Genomic DNA, 15,279 nt, shown 5'->3' with positions numbered 1-15,279 from the left:
CAAATTTACCAGGATCATGTCTGAATTCACCAATTAGGCATTTAATCACCTCCAGTTGAGTGTTTACTTAAGAAGAAAAATCTATAAACCCAACTCAGCCTAGTCCAATGTTCGTCATATAGAAATTATAAATATTTGGTGGTTAAATATTTGGTGGTTAAAAATAGCTTACCCATTTGACCATTTCATTATTTACAGATGTATAACTTTATCAAAAGACAAATACTGCTTTTTTACACATAAAAGGTACATTTGCAAATTTGAAACCAACACATAGAAATATTACGTCAAAACCAACAAATTTAAAATTCTTTCACAAAATTAGAATGTTTCTGTTGCGAATTGGCTTTGCAGGAATCTTAAGATTGTTCTCCTTTGGAAAAATTTTTAGATTCTTTTGGCAGAATCCATAGGTTATGGACTTTCCAACTAGGCCTAAATTTTGGATTGCTCTCGTATTTGATAAATTCTTCTGAATATTATAACTGCATGGCATTGGAAGTGTGGTTTCACACAAAGATAAAAATATCTCTGTTTTGCTTCCAGCACAGTTTACTGGTGCCTAGCATTTTGTGTTGTATAAGGCAGCACACAGAAAGATGCTGATTGGTAAGGAAGCTATGTTCTTTTTTTTTTTTTTTAAAGAAAAGGGTACTTTAAAAAAGTTTCCCCTTATATACCTACCAGATGAGAATTGAGATCCCTTCAATTTCTTCTAGTCACAACTTGACATGTATTTATTAGCTTAGGATTAACAATGTACATAAGGAAAGATGCTAGAATCCTTTAAACATGTAAGGATGTTGGGTCACCTGACACAACCAGTTAAACCAGTAAGACCCTATAAAATGGTCATGGCTTGTGCAGTGCAATGATCAGACAGTGTGGCAGGTGATTTGCAGCAGAGCTTCCAAGGATGAGTCTGTATCTCGACAACATCGTATCTTCTCTACAGAGAAGTGGGACACTTACCAATTCTTTGATTGCAGGTTTGACTATTGGTATACAACAACTGTTCTCCGCTTATACTTTCAGATGTCCCTGTCAGGTTGGGAGAAATTTTTATTATGGTTCAGCTTTTCTTGTTGTTCCTGCCTTGATCCTCCTGGTTGTTGGCTATTCTCTGAGAGGCCAAATGTGGACATTTGCCAGTGACTACTGCTGCAGCTGTAGCCTTCCACGACGGACACTCAGCCCCCTGGAGCGCAGACTGGCTTGCCTTAGATTCCTCAGCATCAGTGGGAGGGCCCTTGTTGCTCCACTGACCTGGCTGGCAGTGACCCTGCTGAAAGGCACCTACTATGAATGTGCAGCAAGTGAGTTCACGTCTGTGGACCATTACCCAGTGTTCGATAACATCACTGCCAGCAAACGAGAAGAACTGCTAGCTGGATTCCCATGTGACAGACCATTGGCTTCTTCTGACATGATCCTAGCAAGAGAGGATGTATCTCTTCTACACAGGTACCAGTCACAAGTAAGTGCACTGTTTTTCCTGTCATACTACACACATAGTTACTGCAGTCACTGGGAAACATTTCCTATTTCTGCTGCTTCTCGTGTGCCTGATCACAGAACGTGAACTAGATGCCACTCATCCAAATGAGTCCTATTGAGCAGTTACACATAATTAGGATATTGGGCTTTGGGGTCATCCCACCTGGGTTTCAGTCTCGCTTTACCATTTATTAATGTAAAAACAGCCAGCTTTCCTTCGTGGCTGTAAAGTGGGAACATTAACAGGATACACCCCAGGTTTGTTATAAGGAATAAAAGAGCTAAGGCATCTAAAATTCTCAGTACGGTAACTAGAATCTAGTGTGAAATAACGAATTTTTGATACTATTATGAATATTAATACTATATTGCCAAACTCAGCTTTCGGTATATATAACCTAAATAAACATTCTTACACATTGAAATGGCAGGAAGCTTGATTATTATTCAAAAGTCTCCAGTGATGTTTCTAAATTTAGTGTTCATGGCAGAATTGTGGCAAAGGGTAAATGGATGAAAACTGAAGCCTACTATATTTAGAGGTTAAATTTTAGAACTGCAATTCTTGCATTTTGTCAAGAAAGAAAAAGCCATTGATTTTTATCAGTCTCTACAAAGGATTTGGAGAAAAACATACTTTGAAACCATTGCAATACACTAGGCGCCGGCTTTTTAAAAACTATTTACTGTAAATGCACAAATGTTTTTTGATCTCTAGCCTTGCCATTATTAAAGTTTAGAAATGCTAATGTTACTTAGTTGAAAAACTTCACAACCAAGACAGAGAATACCAACATTGTAATCTGACCCTACAGCTCAGGTAGAGGAGCTAAGTGAAGATCTATGAAAAGTCTAAAAAAAACCAATGGTACAACTGTAACTTTCAAAAATGTTCTTGCTTAAGAAAAAGTAAAATGTAACACAATGATAAGATTATCTTAAGATAAAAATAATACGTCATTAAATGCATACACAGATTTCTGTGAAAAGTTAGTTTTATAGTTGTGAATACCATTATCAGTGGAATTTTTAGTTTTGTGATAACAAACCCATGTATCACATATAGAATTGTGTAAATATTTCATACCTTAACTCTAATTTTCACCATTAAGAAAAAGGTTATTAACCCCATTTTACAGATGAGTAAACCAAACCTCAAAGAATGTGTGACTTGCAGAAATTCACGGAGCTCACAAATGCAGATTATGATACCCAAAGTCACCCTGTTCCCATTTTGCCAGGCTGCCTTCTGCAATTACTTTGATCTGTGGTATTATCTGAAGAATAAACAATGCTTTTCAGTTGAATTTTTCTTGGTTGATAACAAGCTCTGGATATTAATTTCACTCAGTTCAATCTACCTTCTTTGGCCATGTGCTAGGCTGGTAAAAAATCATTCTAAATGCCAATTAGACTATCATCTCTCTTTCCCCCTCCTAAACTCTTTCAATGATTTTTTCCCATCCTAGCCTACATCCAAACCCCTTGGCATGACATACGCTATCTGACCCTCGATCACTTTTCCCTGACTGTTACCAACCTTTCAGTTCTCCCAGCTTCTCATGTGTTATTTTCCTACTTTTTCCTTTACTGGGCTCTCCTGCACTTCTTCAGTTTGGTGAACTTCTTTTTAATAATTGCGTTTTAGTAAGCATCATCTGTGGAAGTGTTCCTTGACTCTTATCTCCCTTCCATGATTATCTCCTCCTCCTTTGCTGATTCTCATTTTCCTTCCCATACATTTCTTTTCCATTGTGTTTCCTCACTGCTGTGCTTACTAAGATCAGAAACTACTACACTCTACTATCCTTTCTTGGCTTTCTCATTTCCCTTTGCAAGTTTAAAGAACATACAGAGGATAAATCCCCTTCCTTTCATTATGAAACATCATGTGCTACTTACAGTGGTTGTCAGCTTGGAGCTCAACCTGGTAACGAATTAATGGGCATCTGAAGTGTTTTTTCCTCTTCTGCACTGCCCTCTATAAAGCTACTTTAATATACACAGCACTGTGTAGTTCTTAGAGTGCAACCATCTCTCTGCATATCCCTGTGATGCCAGGCCCAGGTGCAGAGAGGCCTTTCTTGCTTGGACTGTGGCTATACACTGCTCGCTTCCTGAAATATGTGACTTGTCTTCTTCACTTTAACAATTGCTAAATGTTTAAAAAAGAGTAATAATAAAAGGCAAAAAAGGATTCTAAGACTACAAGTTATGTCAGTCTTTAAAGGCAGGTACTAAATAGTCTCAGACAAAAACCAGTTACTTTGGACGGAAAGTAGTTACTGTAAGGCAGTGACTATACTATTTACAATGCATTTAAAGACACAGTCTGTTCACTGACTTCCTGGGTTACAAGACATAAAGAAGGAAGAGCAATACAGGAAGAAATATCAGTGCATACTTGTTAGCACATCACTGAAGACATTGGAGGCTGCTATTATATTCTAATCACACCATCATTTTCATCACCATCATTTATCAAGAATTTATTAAGCTCCCAAAGAATGTATGGGCCTGTAGCTCAAGGTTGAAAGATTGAGCTATAAGCAAACAATAATGTTTATATATCTTATATAAGGTTATGTCATGGGCTACCACATCTATCACTTTAAGAGCAGTACTCAGAATCCTTTCTATGTTAATTGGTTAAATTCCTTTGTAATCCAAAAAGCAAAAAATCAAGTTAAACCGGCCTGACCTTTCCTTTCATCAGGTCTACTTCTGCATCAAATGATCAGCTTTTTAAAAATTTTTTTAACGTGTTAAAGTCTGGAAACACAAAGTTTTTATGTGTTTTATCCCTCCCCCCCGCCATTGCATTCTGTATTTTGACACAAGGTCTTGCTACGTTGCGACATTGACAAAGCCAGGCTTGCACTTAACAATCTTTCTGCCTTAGTCTCTTCTCAGAGCACTGGGCTGATAAGTGCTGGGTGAAGATAGAGCTTTAACTCACATTTTAGCTCTCAATTTTGTAGGAATCCCTTGAATATTTGATGCATCGATTATTTCTGTTTTTCTTTCTAATAATGATGTGAAGATGCTGGGCTGGATTTTGATTGTCTTGGCGACCACTGTTATCTTGGTGTCCTGCTGTCTGGCAAGGTGCTGCTCCCCCTTCACCTCTCTGCAGCATCACTACTGGACGCGCCACCTAGAAAACGAGAGAGAGCTCTTTGAACAAGCAGCTGAGGAGCACTCCCGGCTCCTCATCCGGCAGCGCATAAAGAAGTTATTTGGCTTCATTCCTGGGAGCGAAGACATTGAGCAGATCCGCATCCCTTCATGTCAGGACTGGAGAGAGATCTCAGTGCCCAGCCTCCTGTGCATGGGTAATAACACAAAAGGTCTCTATCGCTCCCTTGGAGACAGGGTGGGTGAAGACCATGAGGAAGAGAAAGTAGGAGACATTGAACTAAAACCCTGATAACATCACCTTTCACAGTTCAAGCTGCTTAACAGGTACTTGATACAATGACGGGGTTTTAAGGGAATTTTTAGTTTTTTCTATTTTTGATATTTGTTTTAAGAAGCCTATCTGAATCATTAATCCCATAGTCAATTTATCTGACAATCATGGCAATCTATCTTTTTGGAATTTCATGATGGTGTAAAATGCCTATAGTGTTACATTGGTCTAATAAAAACAAACAAACAAACCAAACCAAGCTACCCCTTGGAGTTGTGCTTTTTGAGTTTTTCACATATTCTAGATATTATTCTTCTAATACCTAACATATAGCATCTAAAATATATGAAAAACTCAAAAAGTTGAACTTCTCAAAATAAAAGATTCAATAAAACAATGAGCAATCAAATCGACAGACACTTCTCAGAGGGAGAAGTACATTTGACCAAAAAGTACATGAAACAATGTTCCATATTTCTGAGCAATAGACAAATGCAAATCAAAACAACACTGAGATTCCACGTTACATGACTGGCTATCATCAAGAACTCAAAAACCAACAAATCCTGGTAAGGCTGGAGGGAAAAGGAAACCTGTCTTGGTTACTTTTCTTGTTGCCGAGACAAAGCACCTAACACACCAAGTTAAAGGAGGAAAGGTTTACTTAGCTCACAGTTTGCAGAGGTTCTAGTTCATAGTTGGGTGACTCCAAGGCAGGGTGGCATGGCAGAAGGGCAACAATTCATGGCAGACAGAAGGCAGCAAAGCCATAAGGGAGGGAGACAAACCTCTTTCTGTCCCTTTTATTGCATGCAGCCCACCAGGATTAAGGTGGTACCAAACCAGGCAGTGGACTGATTTACTAATCACATGGCCTCAATTCCAGCACTACACACTCTAGATTCAACCACCTCTGAAAAAGCCCCACCCATGACAGAAAGAGGTGCTGGGGTACATTTAGATAATAGAACCCTTCTACATTGTTGGTGGGAATGTCAACTAGTACAACCACTACAGAAATCTGTATGACGATGCCCCAAAAAACTAAAATTAGAAATTGTATTTGATCCAGCTATATCTCTTTTGTGATATCTTCCAGAAAAAGTCAGACACCATGTAACAATGATACATGCATACTCAAATTTATACTACCACTGTTCATAATAGCTAAATTTGGAAGTGACATGTCCATCAACAGAAAATTGTATAAAGAAAATCTGTATATATACACAATGGAGTACTACTCAGCTGTAAAGAAAGAGAAATCTGTCATCTGCAGTAAAATTGAATGAGACTTTAGACCCTAATTTTAAGTAAACTAGATGAAGAAGGTTAAATATCACAGTTACTCTTTTAAAGGAAGCCCAAAGCACAAATAATTTAAAGAGTACAAAATAAAATAGAGATAGATGATAGGAATCAGGGAGGTAGATTTTGTGGAGCTCAGAAGGTCTGTAGGATGAGAGAGAGGAAAAGAATGGAGGGGGGAAGTGTAAGTAAAAACTATTTAAGATGTACTATGTATATGCATCAATTCCCCAAGATGTAATTATTATCTATCACATAACTATAAAGAAAAAATATGAGATCTTTTCTTCTTAGCTTGCATCTTAGTTCTGTGACTTAGTAGCTGTGTGAAAACTAATATTTAATAAAATAAGTGCAATGAATGTCTCTTCTTTGAATTCCATGCCATCACTATTTTCTCGCCCCTTTATTTCTGGTTTTCTCTATCTCGAACTTTGTAAAATACCCAGGAAAATTTCATGATCTTCTCCTCTTTCTTTAAGCCTGAAGGTGTGACATCTTGGGAATCAGGATAAAATGCACTTTCTAACCTGCTGACACCTGAGGAAGGTGGTATCATCCAGCCATACTCAAGAGGAAATGATGCACTGTTATTTTGTCATCTAAGTGTTATTCGTAGCAACTCCATTCTAAGAGAATTTTCATGGCTAGAATATATAAAATCTATTTGAGAAAGCTTCCCCTCTGTGCTCCACTATGTACATTTTCTCTATCAAACTACCTTTGGCCTTATGGTATAATTGTATGGGGAACCAGGACTGAAGCTTATATTTGTACATCTATTACCGGAACCTCAAAGGTGGTAACAGCTGCTTGACTTTCATGGTCTAACTGTGCTAATGCAAGCTCTATTATTGGACAATTTTTAAATATACCTAGATTATTTCTAATACATATTTTGTCTCATGCCTGATTTTTGCCATTTCACTTGAGAAACTAGCTTGCTGGCCAAAATGTACAATCTGAAGGCTTTTATTCATTTTTAAGCAAAAACAGTTTGTTTTTTTAACTATCAATAGGCTAATGGCCAAAGGTCAACTTGACTTTCAAGATTCACTTTCAAGGAGACGAAATAACTTGATTATCTAATATGTATGCTACTAAATTCCTGGTATTTTTATACAATTACTGAAGATTCTAATATGAATCAAATTCTGAGTCCTTCAAAAACCAGACAATAAAAAATATTTTTAGGGTTTTTTCCTCTACCATAAGAGATTGGTTAGAGTAGGTCAAAAGACTTGTCTTTTCTCATTGTTACTTACTAGTTCTTTAACTGTGCATGAACCAGTTCATCTCTCTGGGTGTTACTGTTGAGCATACAAAATAAGGATAGCTATAACCTATCTCATGGAACACAAGAAAGGAAACTAAAAGAATTCTTGAGACTTTCTAACTGTGCTAAGAGCTTTACGTTGACAGGTAAATACCTTACTTTGGGCATCACAGTAGACCAGGTTGCTTTTTCTGGAAGAAAGTATCACTGAGTTTGATTTTGAACTTTCTTTAAAAGCTATTCATTTGCATTCTGCTTTCTGAAAAATGTTAATATACGAATGTTTTTCAAATTGATAGGAAAAGCTGTCAACTATCAATGGACTGATACAACTTACAAGAGTGTAAGTGTAGCTGTGGAAGGCACCTATGACCCTAGTTTCCTTTGACACATGAGCTGGTAGACATGAAGTCTTACCCATCTGTTCTCAAAGTTTTCCTCCAGCTCTAAAGTCCTATGGCTCTGTCTACGTGAGGGTTTTTGGAATTCTTTTGTGCTGGGACTTACTAGTTAAACGAACTCTTCATATCATGCTCAGAGGAAGTTCATTAGTTTTCACAAACTATACCACAGTAAAGACTCAATAATTTTTTTTTTTTATTGGTACTGGGGATTAAACTCACGACCGCCTGCTTGCAAGGCAGGTGTTTATGCCACTGAGCTAAATCCCCAACCCCAATAAGATTTAATTAGCAGCAAAATCAAAGAATGTATAGTTATAGCATTACATCATTGGAAAGAAGTTTGTTGTTTATAGCTATTACCAGGCAAGTTTGTCTCTGCTGATTTTTGAAGTCCTGTCTAAATCAAACCCTTTCTATGACACATGAGGTTTATACTTTAAGACAGTTAATCATGACGTTCCAGCATTGCTTTCTGGAAAAGGAGTATAAAATTCTTTGGCTCTTCTACACAGTTTCAGTGTTTCATGGTATCTATATGAATATTTAAAGGGCAGTATGCATCTTTGGGATCTAATTGTATATTATGCATTTCAAATGAAATAAATTTAATTCTTTATGTTTTTGTCTATTCTTTTGTTCCACGGCCAATTAAATAAAACTCTTTCATTAAAGTCACAGTACTCACCACCCTTTTATGCTCACTGGTTTTATAGCATTATAAAATATATCATTAAAATTAATTATGTGCTAATACTACCTTATATTTTGCTGTCAGTTACCACATCAAATTCTGTAGCTTGACAGAGGCTTGCTGACTTCTTAACTTCAATTTGTTCATCTTCTGTACTCCGCCACCACCATCGAAGTTGCTTCCTTCATATATGCTTAACTTGAGACTTCTGTTTTCCAAACCTGAACTGTACACAGCTCCATTGTCCCCCTAGTCGCTTTTCGGTCTCTGGTTCCCAATTCCACTTCTAAAGCATATCAGATTCGTAACTACAATACACAATAATATGCTTTTAAAATTGTTTTTCTTGCATTGTTTGTACATAAAGGAAAAGCATACAAACCCTAAAACTTTGAAGTACCAAAGCCAAAGGCTTTGTGAATATAAGACTTAAGAGGCAATGAAAAAAAAAAAAAAAAGAGGCATTGAAATACAATTTTAACTCCAAAATAAATCTCCCAAGATTTAGCTCTGTAAATGAAGAACAGACATCAGCAGGCTGAAGAGAGCTACATAACTGCCTGTATCACTGGAGGGGCATAAATCTGTAAATATGCCTCCTGGAAAAACACAGTGGATAGCCTTTCCAGGGGGGCAAACTGCACTATTCTTCCTTGAATTATTTTTTTGTACTGAGCATTAAATATCTCAAGCTTTTCTAATTTCAGCACACCAGAACTCCAGGAAGAAAAGGGATTTCAAACATGGTTTCCTCTGCTGCCACCCAGTGGTCTACACTCATACATGCAGACATTTGCAGAGGTGACCTCAATCCAGTTAACATCTGTAATACAAAGATCCGAAATTGCAAATGGTGGAAAATCCAAAACATTTTCAGTATCAACATGACGGATTAGGAATACTCAAGCAGTATGATCTATGCAAACATCCCTAAATCTAAAAAAACATCCAAAACACTTCTGGCATCAAGCATTTTGAATAAGGTGTATGAGCTGGGAGTGGCAAAAATAATTGTGGTGCTACCTATATGCCAACTACTCTAAACAATGTATTCTATTTATCAGTTAGAAAATACCTTGCTGAATTGACATTAAGTAATAGAGTGCAAGTGTTTTTTGTAAACTACTGCTCAAATAAAATACTTTTTATTTTGCTAGATAAATGGTCAATCAAAAGTCCTCCTTGCAACCCAAGCCTACTTCCAATAAAGTACGATCTCCTATTTTATAAGAGAGGTAACTGAGATACAGAGATGTCAAGCAATGGACCAAAGATCACGTATCTCCAAGTAATGAAACCGGAGTCTAGTCCTAGCAGCTTGTCTTCTGCACCTGTACCCCAAGTCACTGCGTTAAGAGTATGGTGATAGAGACAGCTTATTGATGTCCAGCGCCCTACAGTCTCCTTATACTGGTACCAACAGATACAGCGGCCAGGAGGAGTCTCCTCATACTGGCACCAGTGGATAGCTGGAACATCCTGAGCTCTGATACCAAGGTGCAAAGTAGCCCTGTGTTTCCCCCTTACCTGCACACACAGGGCTCACTTTAAAGGCACTGTTCTCACCAAGTCCACTCTCACTGGAAACAACTGTGGACTCGGGCATAAAAGCCAGTAGGACTGACTATTGGCCTCTAGCTCAGCACCACTCTATGCTCTTTTCCTAAGGTAGGGCCTGGGTAGGACGACACTGACATCTTCTGATTTGTTTTTAGTAGGTCATAGTTATGGTCAAAATGATCGGGAAAAGCCCCTTATTTAATCTCTTACACAAGTCAGGCTCTCTGGGACTTTTCTGGAATTTTCTTTTATATGAAATATGTGAAATGAATAAATTGTGGGATGGGTGATCGGAACACTGAGTCACAAACCTCTTTGTGCAGGCCATTCTGGTAAAAGTTATTTTCACACAGACAGAAGCCCACATAACTCAGTTTTCAGTACTGACAGGCTACATTTAATGGCTCCTAATGTCGCCCACATCCTAATCCCTGTAATTTGTGAAAGTTACTTTATAGGAAAATAAGCAAGACTATAGATGTGCTCAAGGTAAGGATTTTGGGAAATTATCCTAATGTAATCATGGGCTCAGTATAACCTCAAGTGTCTTTAAGGAGATTCTCAGGAACAGCCTGTCAAGAGAAATCAAAGTGACAACAGAAATGTCAGAGTGTAGTCTGAGGAACTAAGAGTAGGTCATGAGCTAAGGAACGTGGGCAAAGGAAAACTTACAGGCAGAGCAATGGTCTCTTCGGTTGGCACCTTGGTGCTAGCTCACTGTGACCTACATCAGAACACTAAGAACTATATCCATACAGCGGGGACAGGAAACTGGAATCCTGCCAGTGTTTCAGGAGCTTACAAATCCACAAGTCTATAGAGAAATGACATGCTCTGAAGTAAGACCTCTTCAAAGTAATTTCCAAATCTTGAAGAACTAAAACATTCTAAGATTCAGTATGTGCTGAAGTTCTGCCCTAGCAAAACTTTCATTCCTGGAAAATAAATATCTATATGATACTAATAAAATATATGTTCCAATATTATAAGGTGTTCTAACATATAGAAAGAACAGCAGAAAAAAACTTTATTTGGATTTATAGATGTTTACTCTTAAGCTACAAATAAAGTACTTTAAGGTTTTGTTTTGCAGTTGCCAGTTAATGGCATCAGTAGAACTATATACTATAAATTATTTTATAATGTAGATATTTGCCAGTAGTTGAAATATGGGAAAGTGGAAGCCAAGGCTAAGAAAAAATTTAAAAAAAGGAATCTGAAATATATATATATATGCTTTACAGGTTAAATAAATTTCAAATATCAAGTGTAGCTGGTCTATTATAGATATGTTTATTCTTGCTACTCTTTCATGTCACCATAACTTTATAACTTAAGAAAACCACAACAAATACACTTTCTGTTCAGTAACAATTAAAAGATCCTATGGGATTCTATGAGAAAGATTACACTTGTTAAGGATGGTAGAGTAAAAAAAAAAAAAAAAAAATCCAAGGCAGAGCTAAAATATTAGGCGCATTTTGAGCTCCCCTTTGAAAGGGTCTGGAAACCACTGGAGTGGGCACCAAAGCGGGTGTACACGCTTTCCTGGGCATCTCTGGTTTTCACCACAAGTGTCAGTCCCACCTGTAACTCAGTGCCACACTGTGGGCTGCGAGGGTTGTGCCAGCAGCCTGCACTTTGACCCAGCAGCCCAAAGGGATTTTAACTGGTGTTTCAGATCAAGGCAGTCCTCACTAACCTCTGGTCAATGTCCTGTTGGTGTGCTTTTTGCAGATCAAGGATACCCACAGGCATCCTCACTGTCCTCCCACCCTTGGATGTGGCAAGAAGGCAAGGTATAGCCCGTACTGAAAGTGATCCTATTTTGGGGATGCAGAGTTCATGCCCTCAAAAAACCAAAACAAGACGAGGCTGGAACCCAAGTGATACACTGAACTGACTAAACACAAATGATCATTCACATTGTACTGCCTATTTTGGAGTAGACTTGGATTTGTGGAAACAAAACACATTTATTTGACTAAGTCACTGGAAGCCAGTATGTGGGAACACTGTCATGGGTCATGGACCTTAAAGCAGTAAGATTAGGATTACATAAATGGTATTAGGATAACACAGAGGTAAGAACTTTACAGCTAAAGGACAAAGAGCCATACAATTGTGTTTAGCAACATTACTATTTTTATTTTAAAACCAGATGAAAGATATGAAATTAGGCCGAGTATATTTGAAAATAAAGAACTTGAAGCTCTTCAACCTAAGCAGGAAGGGATGCTACACGAACACTTTGGAGAAGCCTTTCACAGTGATTAAACAATAGACAAATGTATATGTAGCAATTCTAAATTGCCACCACAAAGTCCACTATACCTTACATAGGTCTATTAATTTTTAAAAATATATTTTTATACAATTAACTAAAATTATTTAAATAGAGACCCTGTTACCAAATCAGGCCACTTTGTTCTGCTACACAATATAATAATATAGGGATGAGTTTTGCAAAGAAGAGTTTATGTAGCACATGTAGAAGATGAGACACCCAAGTCTCAAATTTGTCAGATCTGCAGGACAGGGTTCAGGGAAATTTTGGGGATGAAGAAATAGGATGACTTTCTAAGGTGTTGGGAAAGTGACTAGAGGGGGAATAACTGCTGGCTTGTATATGTTTAGTGGCTGTTTACTGAATGCATGTTCAAAAAAGGGTGGCACTTTGGGCCTCCTGATGTCAAAGGTTAAATATCATTGGACACTTGTGCAAGCAAATGTCCATAGCTGAGCAAACAGTCTGTTACTTCAACACAAGTGGCCTTCAATTCCCTGAGAAGTAGCCCAGGCAACTATTATCATCATGGCCCACACATCAGAGTTGCCATCTGTAGCACAGCTGGGGGCGATTAATAATAGGTCAGTCAAGTGACCTCCAAAATTAGTGATGTTTAAGTCAACCTAAAGCAGGTGAAGCTAGAGGGCTAAGATTTTCTCCTGACCCCTTTCCCCAAAATACCTTGATTCAGTCCTTTACTTTTTCCCCACAGGAAGCTGAGTAATTGAGGATTTAGAATTTGATTTGCCATTTTAATTCTTAAGCTCATTTTCCTCCCATAAATTTATTTGTATTGACTTTAGTATGTCTTTCTATATCCCTTTGCTCCTGTTTTTTTCCTCTCTACACAGGTCTTTTCAAATCCAGAGGAAAGATGTGTGTGTGTGTGTGTGTGTGTGTGTGTGCATGTGTTTATGTGAGAGAGACAGAAACAAACAGGAGAAAGGAGTAAAACATCAAAGAGATGAAAAATGACCCAAAGAGTCACTTCCAGTTGGAGGTAAGGAACATGCACAAATTTCATTGCTTGTCTGTTCACATCCCACTGTGTTTTTATATGGAAGGTCACATTGAAAGTACAGCTCATTTAAAGCTGTTCCTCATTTGTTGCTGCATATTACTTAGGTGTCCACCTGTTAGAGGAATTAAGAATGTTAGCATGAGGCCGTGAAGTAGTCACTCTGCACACAGATACTCTGTTAGCTAAGACACCTTGGGTCAGAGAAGGTAAGGGCTACTTTGAAATCTGGTTCCCAAATAGGCTTCAATATGCGCAAGACTTTGAGGAATTATAGGCTTTTACATCTGGAAAAGAATCTTAGAAATTATTCATCAAAAGTCTTCATTTTATAAATGGGGAAGCTGACCCAAAAAGGTTGTATCTTACCCAAATTCATAAATTAAATTAATTGGAAAGAAGACCCATAACATACTTTTATAACCTGTGATCTAGTGCTTCTATAATCATACCATGTTACCACTTTATTGGGTCCATTCAAATATTTTCTGAGTGCCTACTATGTTTTAGGCACTGCTGTACCTGCTAAAGTACAGTAGTGAACAAGGATCCCTGACTCTGAGGTAAGATTAGGAAGTGACTCCCGTGGTTATAGAAGGAACAGCATTCCAGGGGAACCAGACCTTCAAACATCTCAATAACCAAAACACAGAAAACCCTAAACTAAGGACACCCAGAAATAAGCACCTGGTATTTGCAGGATGACTTCTTGTATTTTGTTTGATTTTCAGTACAGTATGGGGACTTTTCACTTTTTTTCCTTAAACTTTAAACGCCTGCCTTAAATATTTAAAACGTGGAATTACTATCGGTGTGCCTGAGTACCTTTATATAACATACTCCTCTGCTATACAGAAACAATACTGCCCAACTTAAAAAAAAAAAACAAAACATGCATTTTGGTTCAAGTGACAATCATTTTAAGAAAAGTTCAGAGCACTTAGCGTCAGGTAGCTTCTCACTTCAAAAGCGTTCCCTCAGGTATACACGTGAAATCAGCTTTAACACAGAAAAACAAAGCAAATGAAAACACAGAAATGTGGGGGCAATTTTAACACGGTGTAGTATTTTCTTACATCTTTCCACATTTAACACTTGATATAATACAAGAACACAGCCTCCTTCATTATAAACACAGTTGCTTAATACTTTTCTCGTAAAAGTTGCTAGTGCGATGAGTGCAGGTTTATTCTAGGAGGTGGTATAACCAAATCAAACATTTTTTTTCACGGTCCTACAACTTTGACTACCGGTCTTACAACCTCGAAAAGTCACAAAAATTCAACATCACAGAAATCTCGAGGGCTGTGCCCAGTCGCCTCGTTCCACAAATTTAAAAAGAGAGCTCAAAGACCGGAAGCTACAGGTCAGACCTCTAGAGGCTCGTGGATATCTCCCTCGGGCGCACCGGAGCCCCTGCACCCGGCCCAGCCTCAGGGACTCCATACGTGCCAACGGTCCTCGCGCACGCTCCACTCCTGTGCGACGCCATGAAGGGCGGGATTCTAGCGAGTACAGAAAGCCCATAACCAACAGACACTAGGTTGGACTCCCAGAGCGCCGCGGAGGTCACAAACCGGAAATCGGGAGCCGTGACAGTTCGCCGACATCCAAGTTCAGCCACCCGCGACATCTTCCAGCCCATGCAAGATCCGCTCTGTGGCCCTAAAACACGGCGAATGTAGCTGGGGGCTTCTCGGGGTCCTGCCTCGCAAAGCCCCACAGCCGGCGTTGGGTGTCCTCCGCAAATGCCGGGCCGGCGCTTTCATCGTCCAGCCAATTCTGCGCAGGCGTGGGACAGGCGGCCTATCAGCGCTAGCTGG

At 38.5% G+C, this 15,279-nt stretch overlaps 1 protein-coding gene and 1 long non-coding RNA gene across 2 annotated transcripts; one reads left to right on the top strand and one right to left on the bottom strand.

The window, feature by feature from the left end:
• The first annotated feature begins 870 nt into the window (after nucleotides 1-870).
• On the top strand, nucleotides 871-6,566 carry Calhm4 (calcium homeostasis modulator family member 4). Its single transcript, XM_023563643.2, has 2 exons — nucleotides 871-1,477; nucleotides 4,541-6,566. The coding sequence occupies exons 1-2, from the start codon at nucleotides 917-919 to the stop codon at nucleotides 4,925-4,927; spliced, it is 948 nt and encodes a 315-aa protein (XP_023419411.1). The 5' UTR covers nucleotides 871-916; the 3' UTR covers nucleotides 4,928-6,566.
• Nucleotides 1,923-15,191, bottom strand: LOC134477033 (uncharacterized). Its single transcript, XR_010048929.1, has 2 exons — nucleotides 15,034-15,191; nucleotides 1,923-4,654 (listed from the first exon to the last, which is right to left on the bottom strand). It is a non-coding gene; the product is annotated as an uncharacterized LOC134477033 (long non-coding RNA).
• Between the last annotated feature and the right edge of the window lie 88 nt (nucleotides 15,192-15,279).

The sequence above is a fragment of the Cavia porcellus genome, unplaced genomic scaffold, assembly GCF_034190915.1.
Source record: "Cavia porcellus strain 051 isolate PalLab524CR breed Dunkin Hartley unplaced genomic scaffold, mCavPor4.1 scaffold_7, whole genome shotgun sequence".
NCBI classification, from domain to species: Eukaryota; Metazoa; Chordata; class Mammalia; order Rodentia; family Caviidae; genus Cavia; species Cavia porcellus.
This window is presented reverse-complemented; position numbering and strand designations above follow the sequence as displayed.